We start from the raw sequence: 16,268 nt of genomic DNA on the forward strand, positions 1-16,268 counted from the left end.
ATCAACCAAGCAAGCACTTGTCCGTCTTCCCATTCTCTTGCACGAGTGCAAAGGCTGGCCGGACAGGCTCTTTTTAGCCGTTAGAGGTTCACAGAAGTCCATGCAAGACTTTTTTTTAAAATGACCAGTCGTTTAGTAAGAGGTTTATGTTTAGAATGTTCTGCTGTGCCTGTATTCAAAATCCAGAAACATATTTTTTTTAAACAGGGCACTGCACACATACCATGCGTATCCAAACCTTCACCCAAAATAGACAGGGCGGCAGCCAGTCGGCCATCCATCAACAGATACAGCTGGGTATCATCAGTGTACTGGTAACAGCCCAGCCTGAAACTCTGCACCAGCTGGTTGAGAGGGCACAGATAGACGTCAAACAACATAGGGGAGAGGACTGCCTCTTGGGGCACCCCGCACACCAAAGGGTGGCAGGGTGCCACCCTCTCTCCCAGCACACCCTCTGTCCCCAACCCTGGAGGAAGTAAGCCATTTCAAGGCTACTCCATGGACTCTTATGGCAGCAAGGTGGTGGGCTAACAAGTCATAGCCGTGCCGAACGCTGCCATCAGGTCTAGCAACAACAGCAGCGCCTCAGTCCAGCTGTCTGCGGAGATAGTCTGAGGGCGAATAGCACTGTCTCTGTCCCATGGACAGGGCGGAAGCTGGGCTGGAATGGTTCTAGGGCCAACGTGTCCTCCAGGAACACTTGGAGCTGCTTGGCCATCACTCTCTCAACTAACTAGCCTACAAATGATAAATTTGAAACCAAGCGGAAATTGGCCGGATCCAATGGATCCAAAGATGGCTTCTTCAAAAGTGGTGTTACCACGGCCTCTTTCAACCCGCCTGGATAGATCCCAGAAGGGACAGGTTGATAATGTCCATCAGGGGGCCCTGTATTCTGTCACTGCCGGCCTTCACCAGCCATGGCAGACATGGGTCCAAGAGGCATGTGGCTAGCCCAAGAGCCCCCAGGATCCTGTCAATGTCAGCCCAGGAGAGTCAGCTGAAGCTATCCAGCATTGAATTCAAAGATGGCAAAGGGGCCTCGAGTTCCCTTACTGTATCAACGGTGGTGGGCAGGTCGCAGCGGAGCGACAAGACTTTATCAGCAAAAAAGCTCCCAAATGCCTCACAGCCAAGGATCCCTGGCCCCGGCCTGGTGGAACTCTCTGCCTAGTGACATCCACGGCCTGTGGGGCTTAGTTCAGTTCCGGAGGGTGTGCATAACAGAGACGTTCCGTCAGGCCTAAGGCTGAGGACAGCAACAGTTCTTGTGGCCTCACCACAGCCTTCATCGTATCCAGTTCATGACCTACCCTTGGAAGGGAGCATAATTTTATGTAGGCCATCGATAACTAGACGATGTGCATTACACTGTACCATTTACTGTTTTAACCATTATTTATATTGTATTTTAACCCTTGTATTCTAATGATGTTGTACATTGCCCTGAGCCCTCCAGGGAAGGGCGGTTTGTAAAGTCAAGTAATAACAACAACTACTACTCTGGGATTTGGCCAAAGCAGACTGGAACTCATCCAAGAAATGCCTTTGATTTATACAACTTCCTGGGGGAGAAATCCTAGCTGCAAGCATCCAGTGAAAAGGGCCGTCAGCTCAAAGACCCCTCTTAGAGTGACTGGGTGAGGCCTAACTACAGTGAAGTACTTTCTGTCACAAAACAAGAGAAAGAAACTGCTCACATCTGCACAATGTTACCTATGTGCTAATTTAATAAAGTGCTCACTTGAGGTCACATCATAAAATTCTCAGAATTTATTGCCATTATGTAATCTTTCGCCATACAACTCGTTTCACAAAAGTCGTAGTGTCACCCCAATATTTTCTGACCCGTGTCTGACTTAAACTGTTTATTTCCTTCTTGACAATGGGTTTATAAAGCATAAAGAAAAAGAAAAAAGCAGTGGTTAAATTTGGAGACGGGCCTGTAGGAGCTCAGTACAAAGATCTGCACACAGGACGTGATGCTTTAAAAAGATGGTGAATTGATAAGTCTCACTCGGAATTTTTTTTTAATAAAACAGCTTTAGTTGGAAGGTATTTAGAGTGCTAAAATGTACAACATGGACAAAAGTACACACTTCATCCCCCTCACACGGTATTTACCAAGATTACCATTCTTGCAAAGTACAAGAAATGTGATATTCAAATGCCCCAAGCATGAACTGATTCTTTCTTCTAACAGAAGTAAAACTGAGGGGGGCGGGGCAGAGCAAAGAGTAAGCAACGAGGTCTAGCAGACTACAGGCGTCAGATTAAATTTTAAAAAATATCATGGATTTTGGCAGTTGAAGTCTGCAGAATCTACCTTGATATTTTCTTTTTTGGTGTTTTTATTTTTTAAATATAAGCACTTTCCCCCTCCCCACACCAAGTACATTGTAAAAATCCCAGGCCTTCTTTAATGATGTCGCCCAGAGCATATTTACAGGAATCCTAACAGCAAAACACAAGCCTTGCATGAAATTCAGGCTAGCTTGCATTTTTAAATATTTATCCTGCCACTGAATAAATACACCAAAACCCAATTCAGTCGTCATGAGTTACGACGATTCGGTCGAGGCTGGCTCTGTGGTCAACGGAGCTGTTTTTTCATTGAGCATGGTGGCCCCGTCTCCCCTCTCTTCAGAAGCAGGCGCCTTGGCAGCCAGAGGGCTCAGTGTAGTGTCGAGGGTGAACGCGGACATTCGTTCCACACTTACAGTAGTGCCAGGGTTGGCAGATATGCTCCCCATCTGTGGGGTGGAGGCAAGCAGGTCGGCAGGTGGGGCAGAGACCTCTGGGACCAATGGAAACTGGGCAAGGAAGTCAGGTGACAGAGATGGTATTCCAGAGAGATTGAGGGGCGGCAAGGAAGGAAGTGGCGGCAAACCTAAGAGTGTTTAAAACAAAAAGAAACCTCAGATCCCGTTTACAATCGGTTCTTTCATTTACGTGTTCATTCCCTTAGCTTACTTATTGCCTAGTCATATGAGAGCCATCTTCCAGTGCAGAGGCACAATAGGTGACTGAAGTAAAGATTTTGGTTAATAGGACAACCAAAAAAACATAAATTTAGGGCTGTGTATTCTATGCTGCCACCACCCCAAAAACATTCTGTTCCCGAACAATGGAAATTCTTCACCAAATAACAGTTGATTTCTGTGACCTGTAGAAAACTATGCAACTTGACATGTCTATTCGTGTTTGGTTAATTTTATATTTTAAGTATTTTAATTGAAACATGCTTTAATTTATTTAAAGGATAGTATATTAGGTGCCTTTAAATTTTTTCCCTGCTGAGGCAATTTGTTGCACTAACAGCCCTTACATTACAGGTTGAGGTAAATTCATTTTTTATTTCAAATTTGGCAATTTATTGATTTTGCATTTTACAATTTTTCATTTTTTAGGTTTCAACAGCATAATACAGAGCAGCCTAGTATACGTTTGCTTAGTACACATTCCTTGAGTTTTTGTAATGTTCCATTGTTGTACATTGTTTTATATTTCATGACCACTGAAGATTATTTTGTTGAAACCCGTTTGGTCTTTTATTTTCGATGCTTATGAGACAGTCATTACTGTGCTATGTATAGAGGGGTATTTTGTACTCTTTTTTGGTATTATACACCTTTGTTATTCTTGGTTTTGACAGACATAAAGACCTTTTTTAAACAAATTTATATACTTAGGAAGAAGTTCTAATTTTGTATTTTCAATTTTTCAATTCCACTCATTTAGATATTGGTTTTCTCTGACTTCTTGTCTTCTGGTTCTGATTTTTGTTGCAGTTGTTTCCTTTTTGTTCAACTTTGCCACAAGGGGAGGAGCCAGCCATAAAACGACTGCCCGCAGCTTACCTTTAGAAACATAGGAAAGGTCCTTGTGCTGTGGTGGCAGCTGCTGCCAAAGCAACATTTTAAAAAAACTGCACAGCCAATCAAATCTCCAGTGGCCAGTCAGCAGCCATGCTGGGCAAAAGTCTCATCTGGGCCCACCCACTTTCTAAAACCACTCAGTGGACACCACTAGGAAATGTATGAGCAGAAGGCGTGGCACCCCAGTCACCACGTCAGGGACCCTTGAGCTACTGAATGCACTGAAACCCTGTACCCACATACTGGAAACTTTATTATTCTCTAGTTTAAAGAACAAGCGATTTAGCCCAAGGTGAGGTTCATGGCTGAGAAGTGCCTTGAACACAAGTCTCCTCTGTTTAATTCTAACCATTACACGACACTAGCACTAGAACCCTGCTCTTTACAGTCAACGTTTTTTGATTGTATTCTGCGCCCAACAGCACATTCTATGTTTTCTGTGCTCCTATGGACCTCCAGCACACAGAGTTATGGCAGCAATCCTAAATTATTCCCTAGGCAAACACAATTGAATATCTCTTTGTACTTCAGACCACAAAGGCAACCAAACTATGATACTGTACTCAGAAGCATCTTATCAGAAGCCAGCCCTGAATTTGCAGAAACATACCAGGATGCCCGATGTCTGTTAATCCAGGTCCAGGAATTAAGTGTGGGGCGGGCAAATTAAGGTTTGGGATATTACCCAGATTGGGAAGCCCAGTCGGTAAAGGCATCAGTCCTGAAACAAAAAATTATAATATGCAAAACAAAACAACGGTATGAAAAAGACAGGCATTAAATTTCAGAAGTTGTATAAACTGTATCAAAAGCCAATGAATAAAATGATGTTCTAAGTAACTCTTCTTGGTAGAGATCTATATCCAGCAATATGCCCGAAGAGGCCATTTCTACAGAAATTGTGCGCACAGCTGTGATGAGAGAGCAAGCACCACTCACTGTAATAGTGCTGGTTATTTCAAGGGATGGAGGGAGGGTGCTTTCAGATCGGATAGGCCCTTTCAGCACTGACTGTGCCAACTCGCCTGATCCTGCAGGCACACGGATGTACCGCCTGTGCCCGTCTCTCTTTCACTCCCTCGGCTAAAGAGGTAATAGCAAGAGCAGTGCACTGGCTTTGAAAAACACACCGGAAACCTTAGTTGTTTCCCAGTCAAGGCTTGCAAATGTTTCATGGACACAGTTTAACTATTTGGGACATCAGGAAAACCATGTTTCGTGTGGCTTCCCTGCATATTGTTCGAGCAACACAGGATGGCAAGGAAATAGTTTATTCCTTAAAAAAAAAATCTGTAACAAGATATCTTAACGTTTTTGATAAAGAATTTAGGAATCTCCAATACTACAATTCCAGTCTCTCTCTCACACTCACAGGGCTCCAGCATGCTCTCCCTGCGCTGGAAAACTGTAGCAGCTGCCGCACAGGCTGACTTGCTATGGCAGCAAAACAACAGTTTTACCTAGTGTTTGTGGATCACAGCGTACATTACAGTATTCAATGGAATCTGTTTTTTCTCAAATCCTTTCAAAGGAATTTGTGTTCTTCCACTTCATGCAACTTGAAATCAAAACCGTCTTGTGTAAACATCATCCCCTTGTATGAAAATACTTTGGATGCTCTTTCCAGGCCATTAACCAAAATGAGGTGGGTTGAATCCAGGGAAAAAAATCTGCTGATGGCACCAGGGAACTGCAGACCTCTGGCTCATACTGTTCCTGAGATCCACCCCCCATCCCCATCTTTCATGAGAAGCAATTCAGGGGGATTCTGGGATGCAGTAGGAGGAGGAAGGCAAGATAACCCCACTCTGCCAATGGAATTCCCCTCTGTCAGCCAAGCTCTCCCACAGGATCCAAGCCCACAGCTGTTTAATCAGTAGGCAAGCCACACGCTGGACCGCCTTCTGAAGCTTGGCAGCTGACAACCTGACTCATGGCTTCTCTACAGCTGCTGCTTCTTTCTGGTACCTTTTCTTCAGGCTGGCTGGCTTGTTCCAGGCATGCAGAAAGCCAAATAAGACTCTTTTTTTCCTTAGAAAGGCTTTTGCCTCCTAGTTTTTAGCATCGATACTGTTTCCTCAAACCTATCTGTGTGCCTAAAGTGCTGTCAAGTCACAGTGGACTTAGGGTGATCCCACAGGGTTTTCGAGGCAAGAGACAAACAAAGGTGGTTTGCCGTTGCCTTCCTCTGCAAAGCAACACTGAACTTTGTTGGATGTCTCCCATCCAAGTACTAACCAGGACTGACTCTGCTTAGCTTCCCAGATCTGACGAGACGGTTTTAAACCGTTTTCTTAAAACTGTGTATTTTTACCATTTTTAACAGATGTTCGCAGCTTCAGGAATCTTACTTCATTTCAGATTCTCAACAGACTGCAACTGTTAATTGGCTTAAATGGGAAATTAACCTGTTAGTTCTCATTGGTTAATTAACATAGGCCAATATTAACAGATAGGGAGACTGTTAAGGGCGCTCTTACTTGCGTCCATTCTGCCCCTCGCATGTTAAGCGTGATACAGAATGAAGGAAAAGATAAAATAGAACGCTGCTTTTGTTCACTGAATTGTAAAACGTTTTACGTGTTTTTCAGTATCTCCAATAGAAGTTTGAATTGAGGTTTTATAATCAAATTTACATCTGCACAAATAATCACATGAAATGATCTACTAAAATGCATTTTGATCAATGGTTCTGCCTAATAATAATCATAATACTGTGCACACAATCGATTTGGAATCATAGTTTCTCTTCAGACTAAGCTTGTGAAGAACAAGGTTATCATCATACTGGAATAAATGTACCAACGAAGTTACTGTGACTGCATCAGAGTCATTCTATATACTCTCACACTCTTTGCACTTTGACTATATCCCTTTTGTAATTCTGTTTATGATGCAATTCCAGTTTTTCCCCTGTTGTTCTTACCACTTACCTGGTAACGTAGTTGCTGAGTTAACTGGTGGCACTGGACCAAGCGTCTGACTTACTGGGGCTGGCAACAACGGTACTGTAGGGACACCTAACGAAAAGCACGCCAACTTTAATGTATAATGCACCGTTCTCAAGCATGTGACATTCAGAAGTCAAGAGCATTTTATAAGAGAAATGGAGCTTCAACTAGCCTCAAGTGCATATTCTTCACTAACATTTTATTCCTAGTTATGAAAAATGTGTGGCAAGAAATATTTGCTATAACATGAAGCCTGAAACTTACCAGTCATAAATGAGGCCAGAATATACTCTCCATCACTCAAAAACAGAATGCACAATCAAATCACTAATGTATTTTGAAACATTTTCCCCCTTCTATAGGATGCATTCTTAAGGCTGGAAAACATCTCAGGTTTCCACAAATTCTTTTTTATGATAATAGTCTGAAATGAGATGAACACCCTATTTCATCAACATTTTGTCAGCCCTCACTCAGACTAACCCCAAATCCCATGAAGGCATCTAGGCAGTTCACTCTTGGCCTAGTCTGCTTCACAGGACTGCCATACTGCATAGTGAAATGGGACAGGAATATATGATAGACCACTTTGCATGCTTGAGTTAAGCTGGGGTAAAAAATTATAAACACTATAGTCCTCTAAGGAAGAAGAAGAGGAGTTGGTTTTTATACACTGCTTTTCACTACCAAAAGGAGTCTCAGAGCAGCTTACAATCACCTTCCCTTCCTCTCCCCACAACAGACACCCTGTGAGCAATGCTTCCCCCTAAGCTGTGGAGTCTTGTGAGCAAAAATTCTACTTTGTGAGCTACTGGCTTTAAAGTTGTGAGCGAGCGATTCGGCTTCTGCATAAATTAGCTTGCTCTGGAGCCCTCCTTCCTGAGCTAAGACAAAAATGTGTGAGACAGAGGCTAGAAAACTATAAGCTAGAGGGAACACTGCCTGTGAGGTAGGTGGAGCTGAGAGAGCTCTGAGAGAACTGTGCCTGCTGGCTAAGAAAAATAAGGCATTTCCCACACAGGAACAGGTCTTTGTTGTTTTTCTGCTGGTGTTGCAGATACAGACCTTCCACACACCAGGTTTCCTTGTGGTTCCCCTCAGCCTATCCTCTGCCAGCAGCCACACCCCTCAGGGCCTTTTCAGTTGTTTTTTTAAAAAAGACCAGTAATCAAGTATTGTTGTACCAATGTAACAAGTTCTGACTTTAAAAAAAGAGAGTCCCTTTGTCTCAGAGAGATGCCTTTGCCCTTATAACTCAGCAACAACAGGGGATAAAGGCTTACTTTAAAAAAAATGAAAGCCAGGGATCTGAAGGACCTAATACACAGTTTGTTATAAGGATACTCAATTGCCAGTTTTTTAAAAAACACAACACAAAACCCACAAGCCAGCAGGTGATGGAGGGAGAAAATAGCTACTGCAGGGATGGGGGCAGAGAAAATGGTCGCCGTGTGGGTAGGCCTCGGAAAATCCGAATTTTCACACCCCACATGGCAGCTGAGCCAAGATCTCTCCCAGAACGTCACAGCAAAGGAGTTTAGGGAAGGACTGGACAAAAGCTGTGCAAACTCTTGGAGGCACACAAACATACCTCCATGCTGTAGGGAAGCGAGGAACAAACCTGCTTCCCAACGGTATCAAACTTGGGGAAATCATTCATGTGGGAACTGCCTTATAAGAAATCAAGCCTTGTAGGCCAATCCATTTTCTTCTTCGACAGCATTCATGTCCAAATGCAACCAGTCACTGACCCCTATCCCCCTTTCATCCTACCACGCTTATAGAATATCTGGTGGTGGGAGTATTCTGCCCCTCATTGTTAGAAAAGCTATCCTGAGAAAGGAATGTTGTACAGAATTCACAGTATCCCCTTCTCAGCCTTCAAATGCAGCTCTTTATGTCACAGCATACAGGTTAAGCAAGGCACTGGGTTTTAACTGCCCACTCCATTTATATTTTTAAAACAAGGGAAATCAGGCATTAAAGCTCATCTTAAACTCTTCTGTTCAACGATGACATGATCAGAGAAGACAAACCTGTACTGAGCACATTTGTGACGGAGGGAGTTGAGCCAACAGAGAGTCCAGCCAGACCCTGTTCGATTCCTGTTGTTCCAGGTGGTAATGAGGGTGGGGGGTTAACAGAAGACAGCTGAACCTGATTACAAAAAAGAGAGAGAAATGGTGACACTGTACAGTGTGCCACTCCAACGGCATTCATAACAGAAGACGGCAAAGCTCTCATGAGTAGGGATGTGCATTCGGTTTGTCCGAACCGAGTGCACCCCCAAAAATGGCCCATTTGGATCTCTTTCGGGCAGCTGCAGGCTGATTCAGATTCTCTGATCTGAATTGGCTTGCCGCCGAATTTCGGCGGCAATTCGGCCCCATTATATCCTATGGGCCATTGAAGTCAATGGTGAAAACATAGGGAATATTCTGGGGGCTGGAGGGGAGGGGGTTTGAGGGACTTTCCCCCCCACCATAGAGAACAATGGAGGGGATGGGCAACCTGTTTGGGGGCCCGCAGAATTGGACCCCCTGGTCCAATGTTCTTCAAACTTGGTTGGTATCTTGGGGAGAGGCTCCAACAGCTAACCTGCGATTTTGGAGCCTCTCCCTCAAACCCCCTCCCCTCCAGCCCCCAGAATATACCCTATGTTTATGCCATTGACTTCAATGGTCCATAGGATATAATGGGGCTGAAACTGACATTCGGCTGGCCGAAAGACTCCTGAATCGGCTTGTACTGCCGAAATGGACATGCAGGAGTCTTTATGCCAGCCGAAATTGATTCTGCCCGATTCGGCCGAATTGGACCAAATTTTTTTTTTGCACACCCCTACTCATGAGTAGGCCAATACTGCACCATCCAATTTCAAAGGATAGCCACATTGATTTGCAGTGGAACGGGTAGACTTGAGTCTAGTAGAACCTCAGAGACCATCAAGGTATAAGCCTCTGAGGGAACTTTGACTCTCAAAAGCTCATACCCTGAAAATCTTGTTGGTCTCTAAGGTGCTTCTAGATTTGACTCTATCTATACTTAGAAAGGACACACAACTCTAGGTTAGCAGAGCATTCACTGTATTATGTGACTCACACGGGCATGGTCCTTTGCCCATAAGCAGCATTCAAGACCACAGTGCAAAGTATGAAAAAAAAGCATTACAACTTACTTCTGTAAAGCCATCTTTGAGTGGGCTAATAGACGCATTAGACAACTGTCCTGGGAGAGAAATTTTCTTTCCCTCTTCAAATGGGCGTGTTGGTATCCGATGCAGGTATCCATAACCAATGCCACAGCCTAGGCTTTTAAAATATGAATGTTAAAAAAGAGAAAAAAGATCAAGTTAAATTGGCTTAAAAGCCAGCAATTCACTATCATAGGATCTTTCCTGAGCAGTCACCTTTTTCTTGGAAATGTACCTGTTGTATTGCCAAACCTCAAATGGCAATTGTGAGGCACGTATTTGACACTGGAAGATATCCAATTAGGATGGTTTGCTGGTGACATGACCCTCGACCCAAGTATAATTATATCAAATGTTAGCTCTGTCTACTGCATACTGTTCTATAAAAGGGTTTAAGCCACTTATGGAAAAGGATGAAGAGATTATTATCTATGCCTAAGGCTGCACGGACATTTTTATACAAATCTTATAAGGTTTATGTAAAAGGGAAGGTGACATATCAGAACTTACAAGTTATGGAGACAGGCATTAAGCTGCATATTCCACATAAATCTGATGTCACAGAATGGACTGCTGTTTTTTTTAAGTCAACCAAGGCTGCAGTCACACACACTAAATAATCCACTTTAAATGCACTTTCCAACTGGATTTTGCCAGTTCACACAGTAAAATTCAGTTGGAAAGTGCACTGAAAGTGGATTTAAAGTGGATTATTTAGTGCGTGTGGCCACAACCCAAGTACTGAATACAGCAGGCGACTTCATACACTGGTTCATCTGTGATTTATGTATCCCAGTTGCTTTGCATCTTAGACGTACTTGAGTTAGTTCTGCTATACTAATCAATGGAAAAGAACAGCAGCCCCTCTCAACCCACTCCACCCTGCTTCCTCCACACACACTACAAAAGCTGCCTCCGTGACCTGTTCCGGGATCCTCAATCCTCCATCGCCTGCAAACATTCATCGCTCTCAGCCATTATTCCAGGCTTGTCTTTTGAGACAGACCCGAGTGGGACCACTCCAGAAACAGGGTCTGGGCTCCCACTAAATAATGCTAACTTACCTTCCTTCTCCACCCCACGAGGAGTTTGGGGTAATGACCACCTCCCGGCAATTATCTGTATCCGTGTTGTACACATAAAGTTTTAATGGTTTGCCTTCGTGCGTCTCAATAAGGGAAAATAAGTCTTCAGACTGAAAAAGAAAAGGACGATTCTGAAATCACCTTGCAAGTTAAGCAAACTGGCGTCTCAGCTGCTCTGTCTGCCATTCAGAGACAGTAAGCAATGCTCTGTCTTCTGAGAACTCAGCCATCTACTGCACCGTACGTGTCACACCAGGCTTGTATTTTGTTTCAAGAACATGACAAGTTGAGAATGTCATGAAGTCACCTTCCTACGTAGTCACTCCAGCGGCATCACATGGCACAATTCCACTGAAACAGCCAATGCTCCCCAGCATCTTATATGGACACCACTGAATTCTGAAGGATATGACTAGGGGTTAAGAAAGCCCCCCACCTGCTTACTTAATAAATGAAATACCCATTTACCTCATTCATGACAGTGTCTGCTCCAATTATGTAGTCGCTGTGAGGTCTAAGACCTGCCAGTGCAGCAGGAGAATTTGGTTCTACTTCCTAGTGTCAAGACATAAAAATGAGAAGAAATGTTTTTTTTAATTGAAACAAGAAAGTAACAGAACACGAAGTTACATTGAACATTGTTTAAAAAGCCCCCATTCCCCAAGCCAACTGTACAAATTAGGTCCTGTGTGTGTGTGTGTGTGTGTATGTAGAGGGTAGCACAGGAAGGTTCATATTATTTAATTCCTTTATATCCTTCCTTTCTCCCCAGTAGAGCTCAGAGTGGCTGACATTGTTCTCCTCTCCTCCATTTTCATCCTCACAAGATCCCTGTGAGGTAGGCTGGGCTGAAAGTGTGTGACTGGCCCAAGGTCACCTGGCAAGCTTCCACGACACCCACGGTCACCCAGATCTTAGTCTGGCACTTTAACCCCTACGCCATGCTGGCTCTCAGTATACAGTCACACAGTGTCCAGGAGGCAAGCTTTTGCACAAACTGCTACGGCTGGGGAAGAACCCCACTGAGGTAACACTGTTCACAGTTGTACATGTACTACATTTTTGTGGTGAGCAATCTGATATCCCAGCAAACAAACCCTTTGCATACCAGAACCACAACATAAGCAAAGCTACTTCAGCATAGATGGTGCTTGAGTAGATCAGCACATGTGTTGAACTGACTGACAAAACAATTAGACAGCCAAGGGAGATACAAGAAACAAGCATGATTCAGAAAGAACTAAGTTTACGTGTAGGAGCTGTACGCCAGTGTCAAGTGCAACTCCCATTAGTTTCAAGAAAGACAAATTCCCAAAGGAACAGATCGATATATTTGCATTCCTGTTGACCGTTAACATGCAGAGTTAGAAAACAATCTTATGCCAGATTTCTCCATGAAGGGGGGAGGGAAGCTTTGCACTTACAAGCACGTGCCAGACATTTTCGTTGGCCCCGTCGAAGCTGCAAAAACGAATGCTGACCCCCAGAAGGCCCTGCCCGCCCCACATATTGCTGGGAGTCACTGACGTCTCTCTGAGCTCCAGCGTCTTGCTGCTGTAGACCAGCATCTTGACAGGCTTCTCCACGTTCGCCTTCAACAGGTCCTTGAGGGTGTCATTGTCTTTATTCTGGGGAGGGGAGGGAATGAAGCAGCAGTTTTCATGTGCAGTTAAGTTCGCTGCTATGGCAGCTTTTCAAACACATTTATGGAAAATGCAAAAATAGACAAGGTGGTGAAGTAAACACTAGATTGTTAAAAACCACCGTAAAAAACATCGAAGACTGAACTAGGCTGTAAGAATCCCTTACTAAAACAAACTAAGGACCGATACACCAGCTCAAAATCGTGAAAAGTGATTTGCACTACTGGGACAGTATGCTGTTCTGCTAGTGGTAATATTCAGAACTAGGATCTTGGACTATTTTTGAATGCTTTGCTAGGTCATCAATCGAATTCACCTTCCATTTAAAAAACCCACACTTAAAATACACCCATATATTGAGTACACTGCAGTCCAGAAAGAGCTCCTTAACCCTCATGTTCTGAGCTTGAATGATACTAACCACCACCGCTAATTATACTTTGAGCGTACACCGGGGAATATAAAAATTAATTTTAAAAAATGACATTGACCTATATGTCCACTATAACAAAGTTTCTCTTTCAAAAACAACCTGGATCAAAATGAAACCTGACTTCTGCCAAACATATAGTATTAAAACGTATGACTGTCTTATGAGAGGCCCTGATGTTTGTAACAGAAGAACTGAGGAACACATCTTTGTTGGTCATCATGCAGCACAACAGTTCATGCATGTCTTACGGGCTGCTGGGAATCACCACTCCAAGATAGGCTTAATTTTCTAGAAGGTCATTTGCCCCAGCTAGATGTTCTGCCCTTCCATCTGCGGTTATTCAAGGCAGGTACAATAAAAAACCCTACCCAGAAAGGTATGTTCATGCCTTTCATGCGAGGTTGTGTTGGTAGAGCATATGTTTTTCAGTTGCCCATTCTACAGAGAGGATCGTCTTAAAATTATTACCCATTAGTTGATAGGATACCTGGTCCCATTAATACAAACAAAGCAAGGCTTCATTGGCTTCTATCAGATAAGAATGCAGAGATTACACATGCAGTTGCTGAGTTCTGTGCATTGATTCTCAGATTGCGGGAGTCGCATTTTAAACGTTTTTAAATTTAGATTTTTACTCTGTATATTATCTCTGTTCCCCCCCCCCTCTTTCTTATATTATGTTTATATTGTATGTTGGTCTTAAGACCGTAATAATGAAACTAAACTAACCTAGGCTTAATTTAATGTTCTTCCAGCTAGGGTCAAACTGGTATCCAAAAGCAGTTGTTGCAAGAGCACAAGAAACGGGCAGCCATCCCTGCCCCACTTGCATGGACTTTCCTCTGCCAGCAACCCTTAACATCCTCCCACCCTGACTCCCCTGGAGTGTGGGTCTCCAAAAGACAGTTTGTACACTCCCAAAAAGAAGGACTCAGGAATAGATCTGCTCTAGGCTTTTACTTAAAATTGTATTTTATAGGACTTGTGCTGCTTAGCAGGTCAAGAACTGAGTTAAAAAGGGGAACCACCATTTCTTTGTTCAGCATCATCAGTCTCATATTTGAGGAATCAACAGCTAAAGGGACAGCTGTCTTTACCTATTCATTTGGACCACTCCTATGCTGCCTCTCTAGAGAACCTGTCCAAGGCGGCTTACAAAATAACACATAATAAAAACATAAAATGTTGTAGGAGCCTCAGAGAAACCAAAGAACTCAAAAAATTCTCAGGTGGATCATGATTCTCCACCCTGTGTCTTGACTGTGAAAAAGATACACCCCATTCTCCAAGGACTGGACAGCCAGCAAGTCACATCGTTATGGAATTCTAACTTCAAAGTACTCCGCTGGTCATTTATCATTGGATCTTAGGTCATGGATCACCAACTCACAAATGTCACAAAAACAGCGATTTTATTTCTGAAAGGAACTTACTAGTCTTGAACCATTAATAGAAACAATAAAATCGAAGAATGGCTCCAGCCCAGCTCTGTGTCCTGGTGAATTTTCTTGCACCTGCAAAAACAAATGACTGCATGAGCCACTAGGGAAAATGAACAGTGGGCTTGACAGCCAAAAAGTGACAGAGATTCTCAACCTGCAGTGCTCAAGATAGAGATCCATAAATACTGTTGCCAGGTGGCAGGGAAAGCCTCTGGTGCACCCTGCCGCAAGGGAAGCAAATTTTCAATAAACTGCTGTCAACGCAGGAAGGAAGAGCGTGTCTCCTAGAGCAGTGCCAGATGGTGGCTTGTGCTGGGATGCATCAATGTCATGGAAGGGGGAAAAGGCTATTTACAAACACATGAACGGGAGACACTCCTGCTCTCCTTAAAGCCCTCTTGGCAAGCAGCAGGTCCAAAGGCTGCATTCAATTTGCCTTACAAGAGCAGAAAAGGAGAGGCAAGCCTTGTGGCCTCCTAGAAAATATGGGCTGAGCCTCTGTCCTCAAACCAGTTTCTCCAGATTAATGACAACAACCAAGCCAAACAGCCACCTCCAGTTTGCAGCTCAAGGACAGCAGCCTTTAAAATCCCCATCACATTGACATTTGGCAGCTTGGGCCCGCACTTCTCCCCTCTCATCCAAGCGAGCAGGCCATGGCTGCCAAACCCCCCCCCCAAAAAAAAAACCCATAAACATTTCAGCTGCTGTAAATTCCCTGACCTGGATAGCCCAGGCTAGCCCTATCTCATGAGAGCTCAAAAGCTAAGTAGGGTCAAGCCTGGCTAGTATGTGGATGGGAGACCACGAAGGAAGTCCAGGGTTGTGATGCGGAGGCAGGCGATGGCAAAGCACCTCTGAATGCCTCTTGCCTTCAAAAACCCCACCAGGGGCCACCATAAGTCAGCTGTGACTTGGCAGCACCTTCCACCACCACCAAATTCAACTACTTCATATAGAGAAGAGCATCTGCAGCTGAGCTCTCACCTGGATAGCCCAGATGAGCCCAACCTTGTCAGTCCTGAGAAGCTAAGCAGGGTCGGTCTGGGTTAGTACTTGGATGGGAGACTGTTGGGTGATAGTGAGATATTGAAAAAATGGTATTTAGCAGAGATAAGATAGTCCAGCAGAGCCAGAGTAAAATAATTCAGACTCAGAGTCCCATGTGTGATTAAAATATAAAGTTTTTACTAAATTCTAGCATGGGAAGGGTAACTGGGATGAAAATAACAACAGAGCATAATTGACTACATCCTTACTCTACAAAGACAAAACTGGAAGAGAGAGAGTATGGCTACTCTTCTTGTTCTTCAGAACACCAAACAAAGACGGGAAGAGAAGCCATAAAATGGTAATACACCTTGACACTTTAGTCCCAATCAAATTCCTAGATCAGGGAGAAAATTCCCGGGCTTTCTACATCTAAAGAACATTGGTTACATGAGAAACATGTGACTTCCTGTGAGTAACATAAACAAACATTTAACCCCAGATATACTGAGTGTTTTCAACTTGTAATACCCAACAGAGACCTCCAAGGAAGAGCAGGGTTGCTACACAGAAGCAGGCGATGGCAAACCCACCTCTGAATGTCTCTTGCCTTGAAAACCCTATGAAGTCACCCTAAGTCAACTGTTCAG

At 43.7% G+C, this 16,268-nt stretch overlaps 1 protein-coding gene across 1 annotated transcript in view; it reads right to left on the bottom strand.

The window, feature by feature from the left end:
* Nucleotides 1-2,348: 2,348 nt before the first annotated feature.
* GORASP2 (golgi reassembly stacking protein 2) overlaps nt 2,349-16,268 on the bottom strand; it is a 20,648-nt gene continuing 6,728 nt past the window's right edge. The window contains exons 2-10 of the mRNA XM_015407265.1: nt 14,620-14,700; nt 12,535-12,738; nt 11,579-11,665; nt 11,090-11,220; nt 10,011-10,143; nt 8,869-8,989; nt 6,815-6,901; nt 4,492-4,602; nt 2,349-2,893 (exon numbers count right to left, since the gene is read on the bottom strand). Of these exons, the coding sequence (XP_015262751.1) occupies nt 2,565-2,893; nt 4,492-4,602; nt 6,815-6,901; nt 8,869-8,989; nt 10,011-10,143; nt 11,090-11,220; nt 11,579-11,665; nt 12,535-12,738; nt 14,620-14,700 (1,284 nt within the window). The 3' untranslated portion in view covers nt 2,349-2,564. The remainder of the gene's footprint in view (nt 2,894-4,491; nt 4,603-6,814; nt 6,902-8,868; nt 8,990-10,010; nt 10,144-11,089; nt 11,221-11,578; nt 11,666-12,534; nt 12,739-14,619; nt 14,701-16,268) is intronic.

Source organism: Gekko japonicus, unplaced genomic scaffold, assembly GCF_001447785.1.
Source record: "Gekko japonicus isolate JY-2015 unplaced genomic scaffold, Gekko_japonicus_V1.1 scaffold66, whole genome shotgun sequence".
Taxonomy (NCBI): domain Eukaryota; kingdom Metazoa; phylum Chordata; class Lepidosauria; order Squamata; family Gekkonidae; genus Gekko; species Gekko japonicus.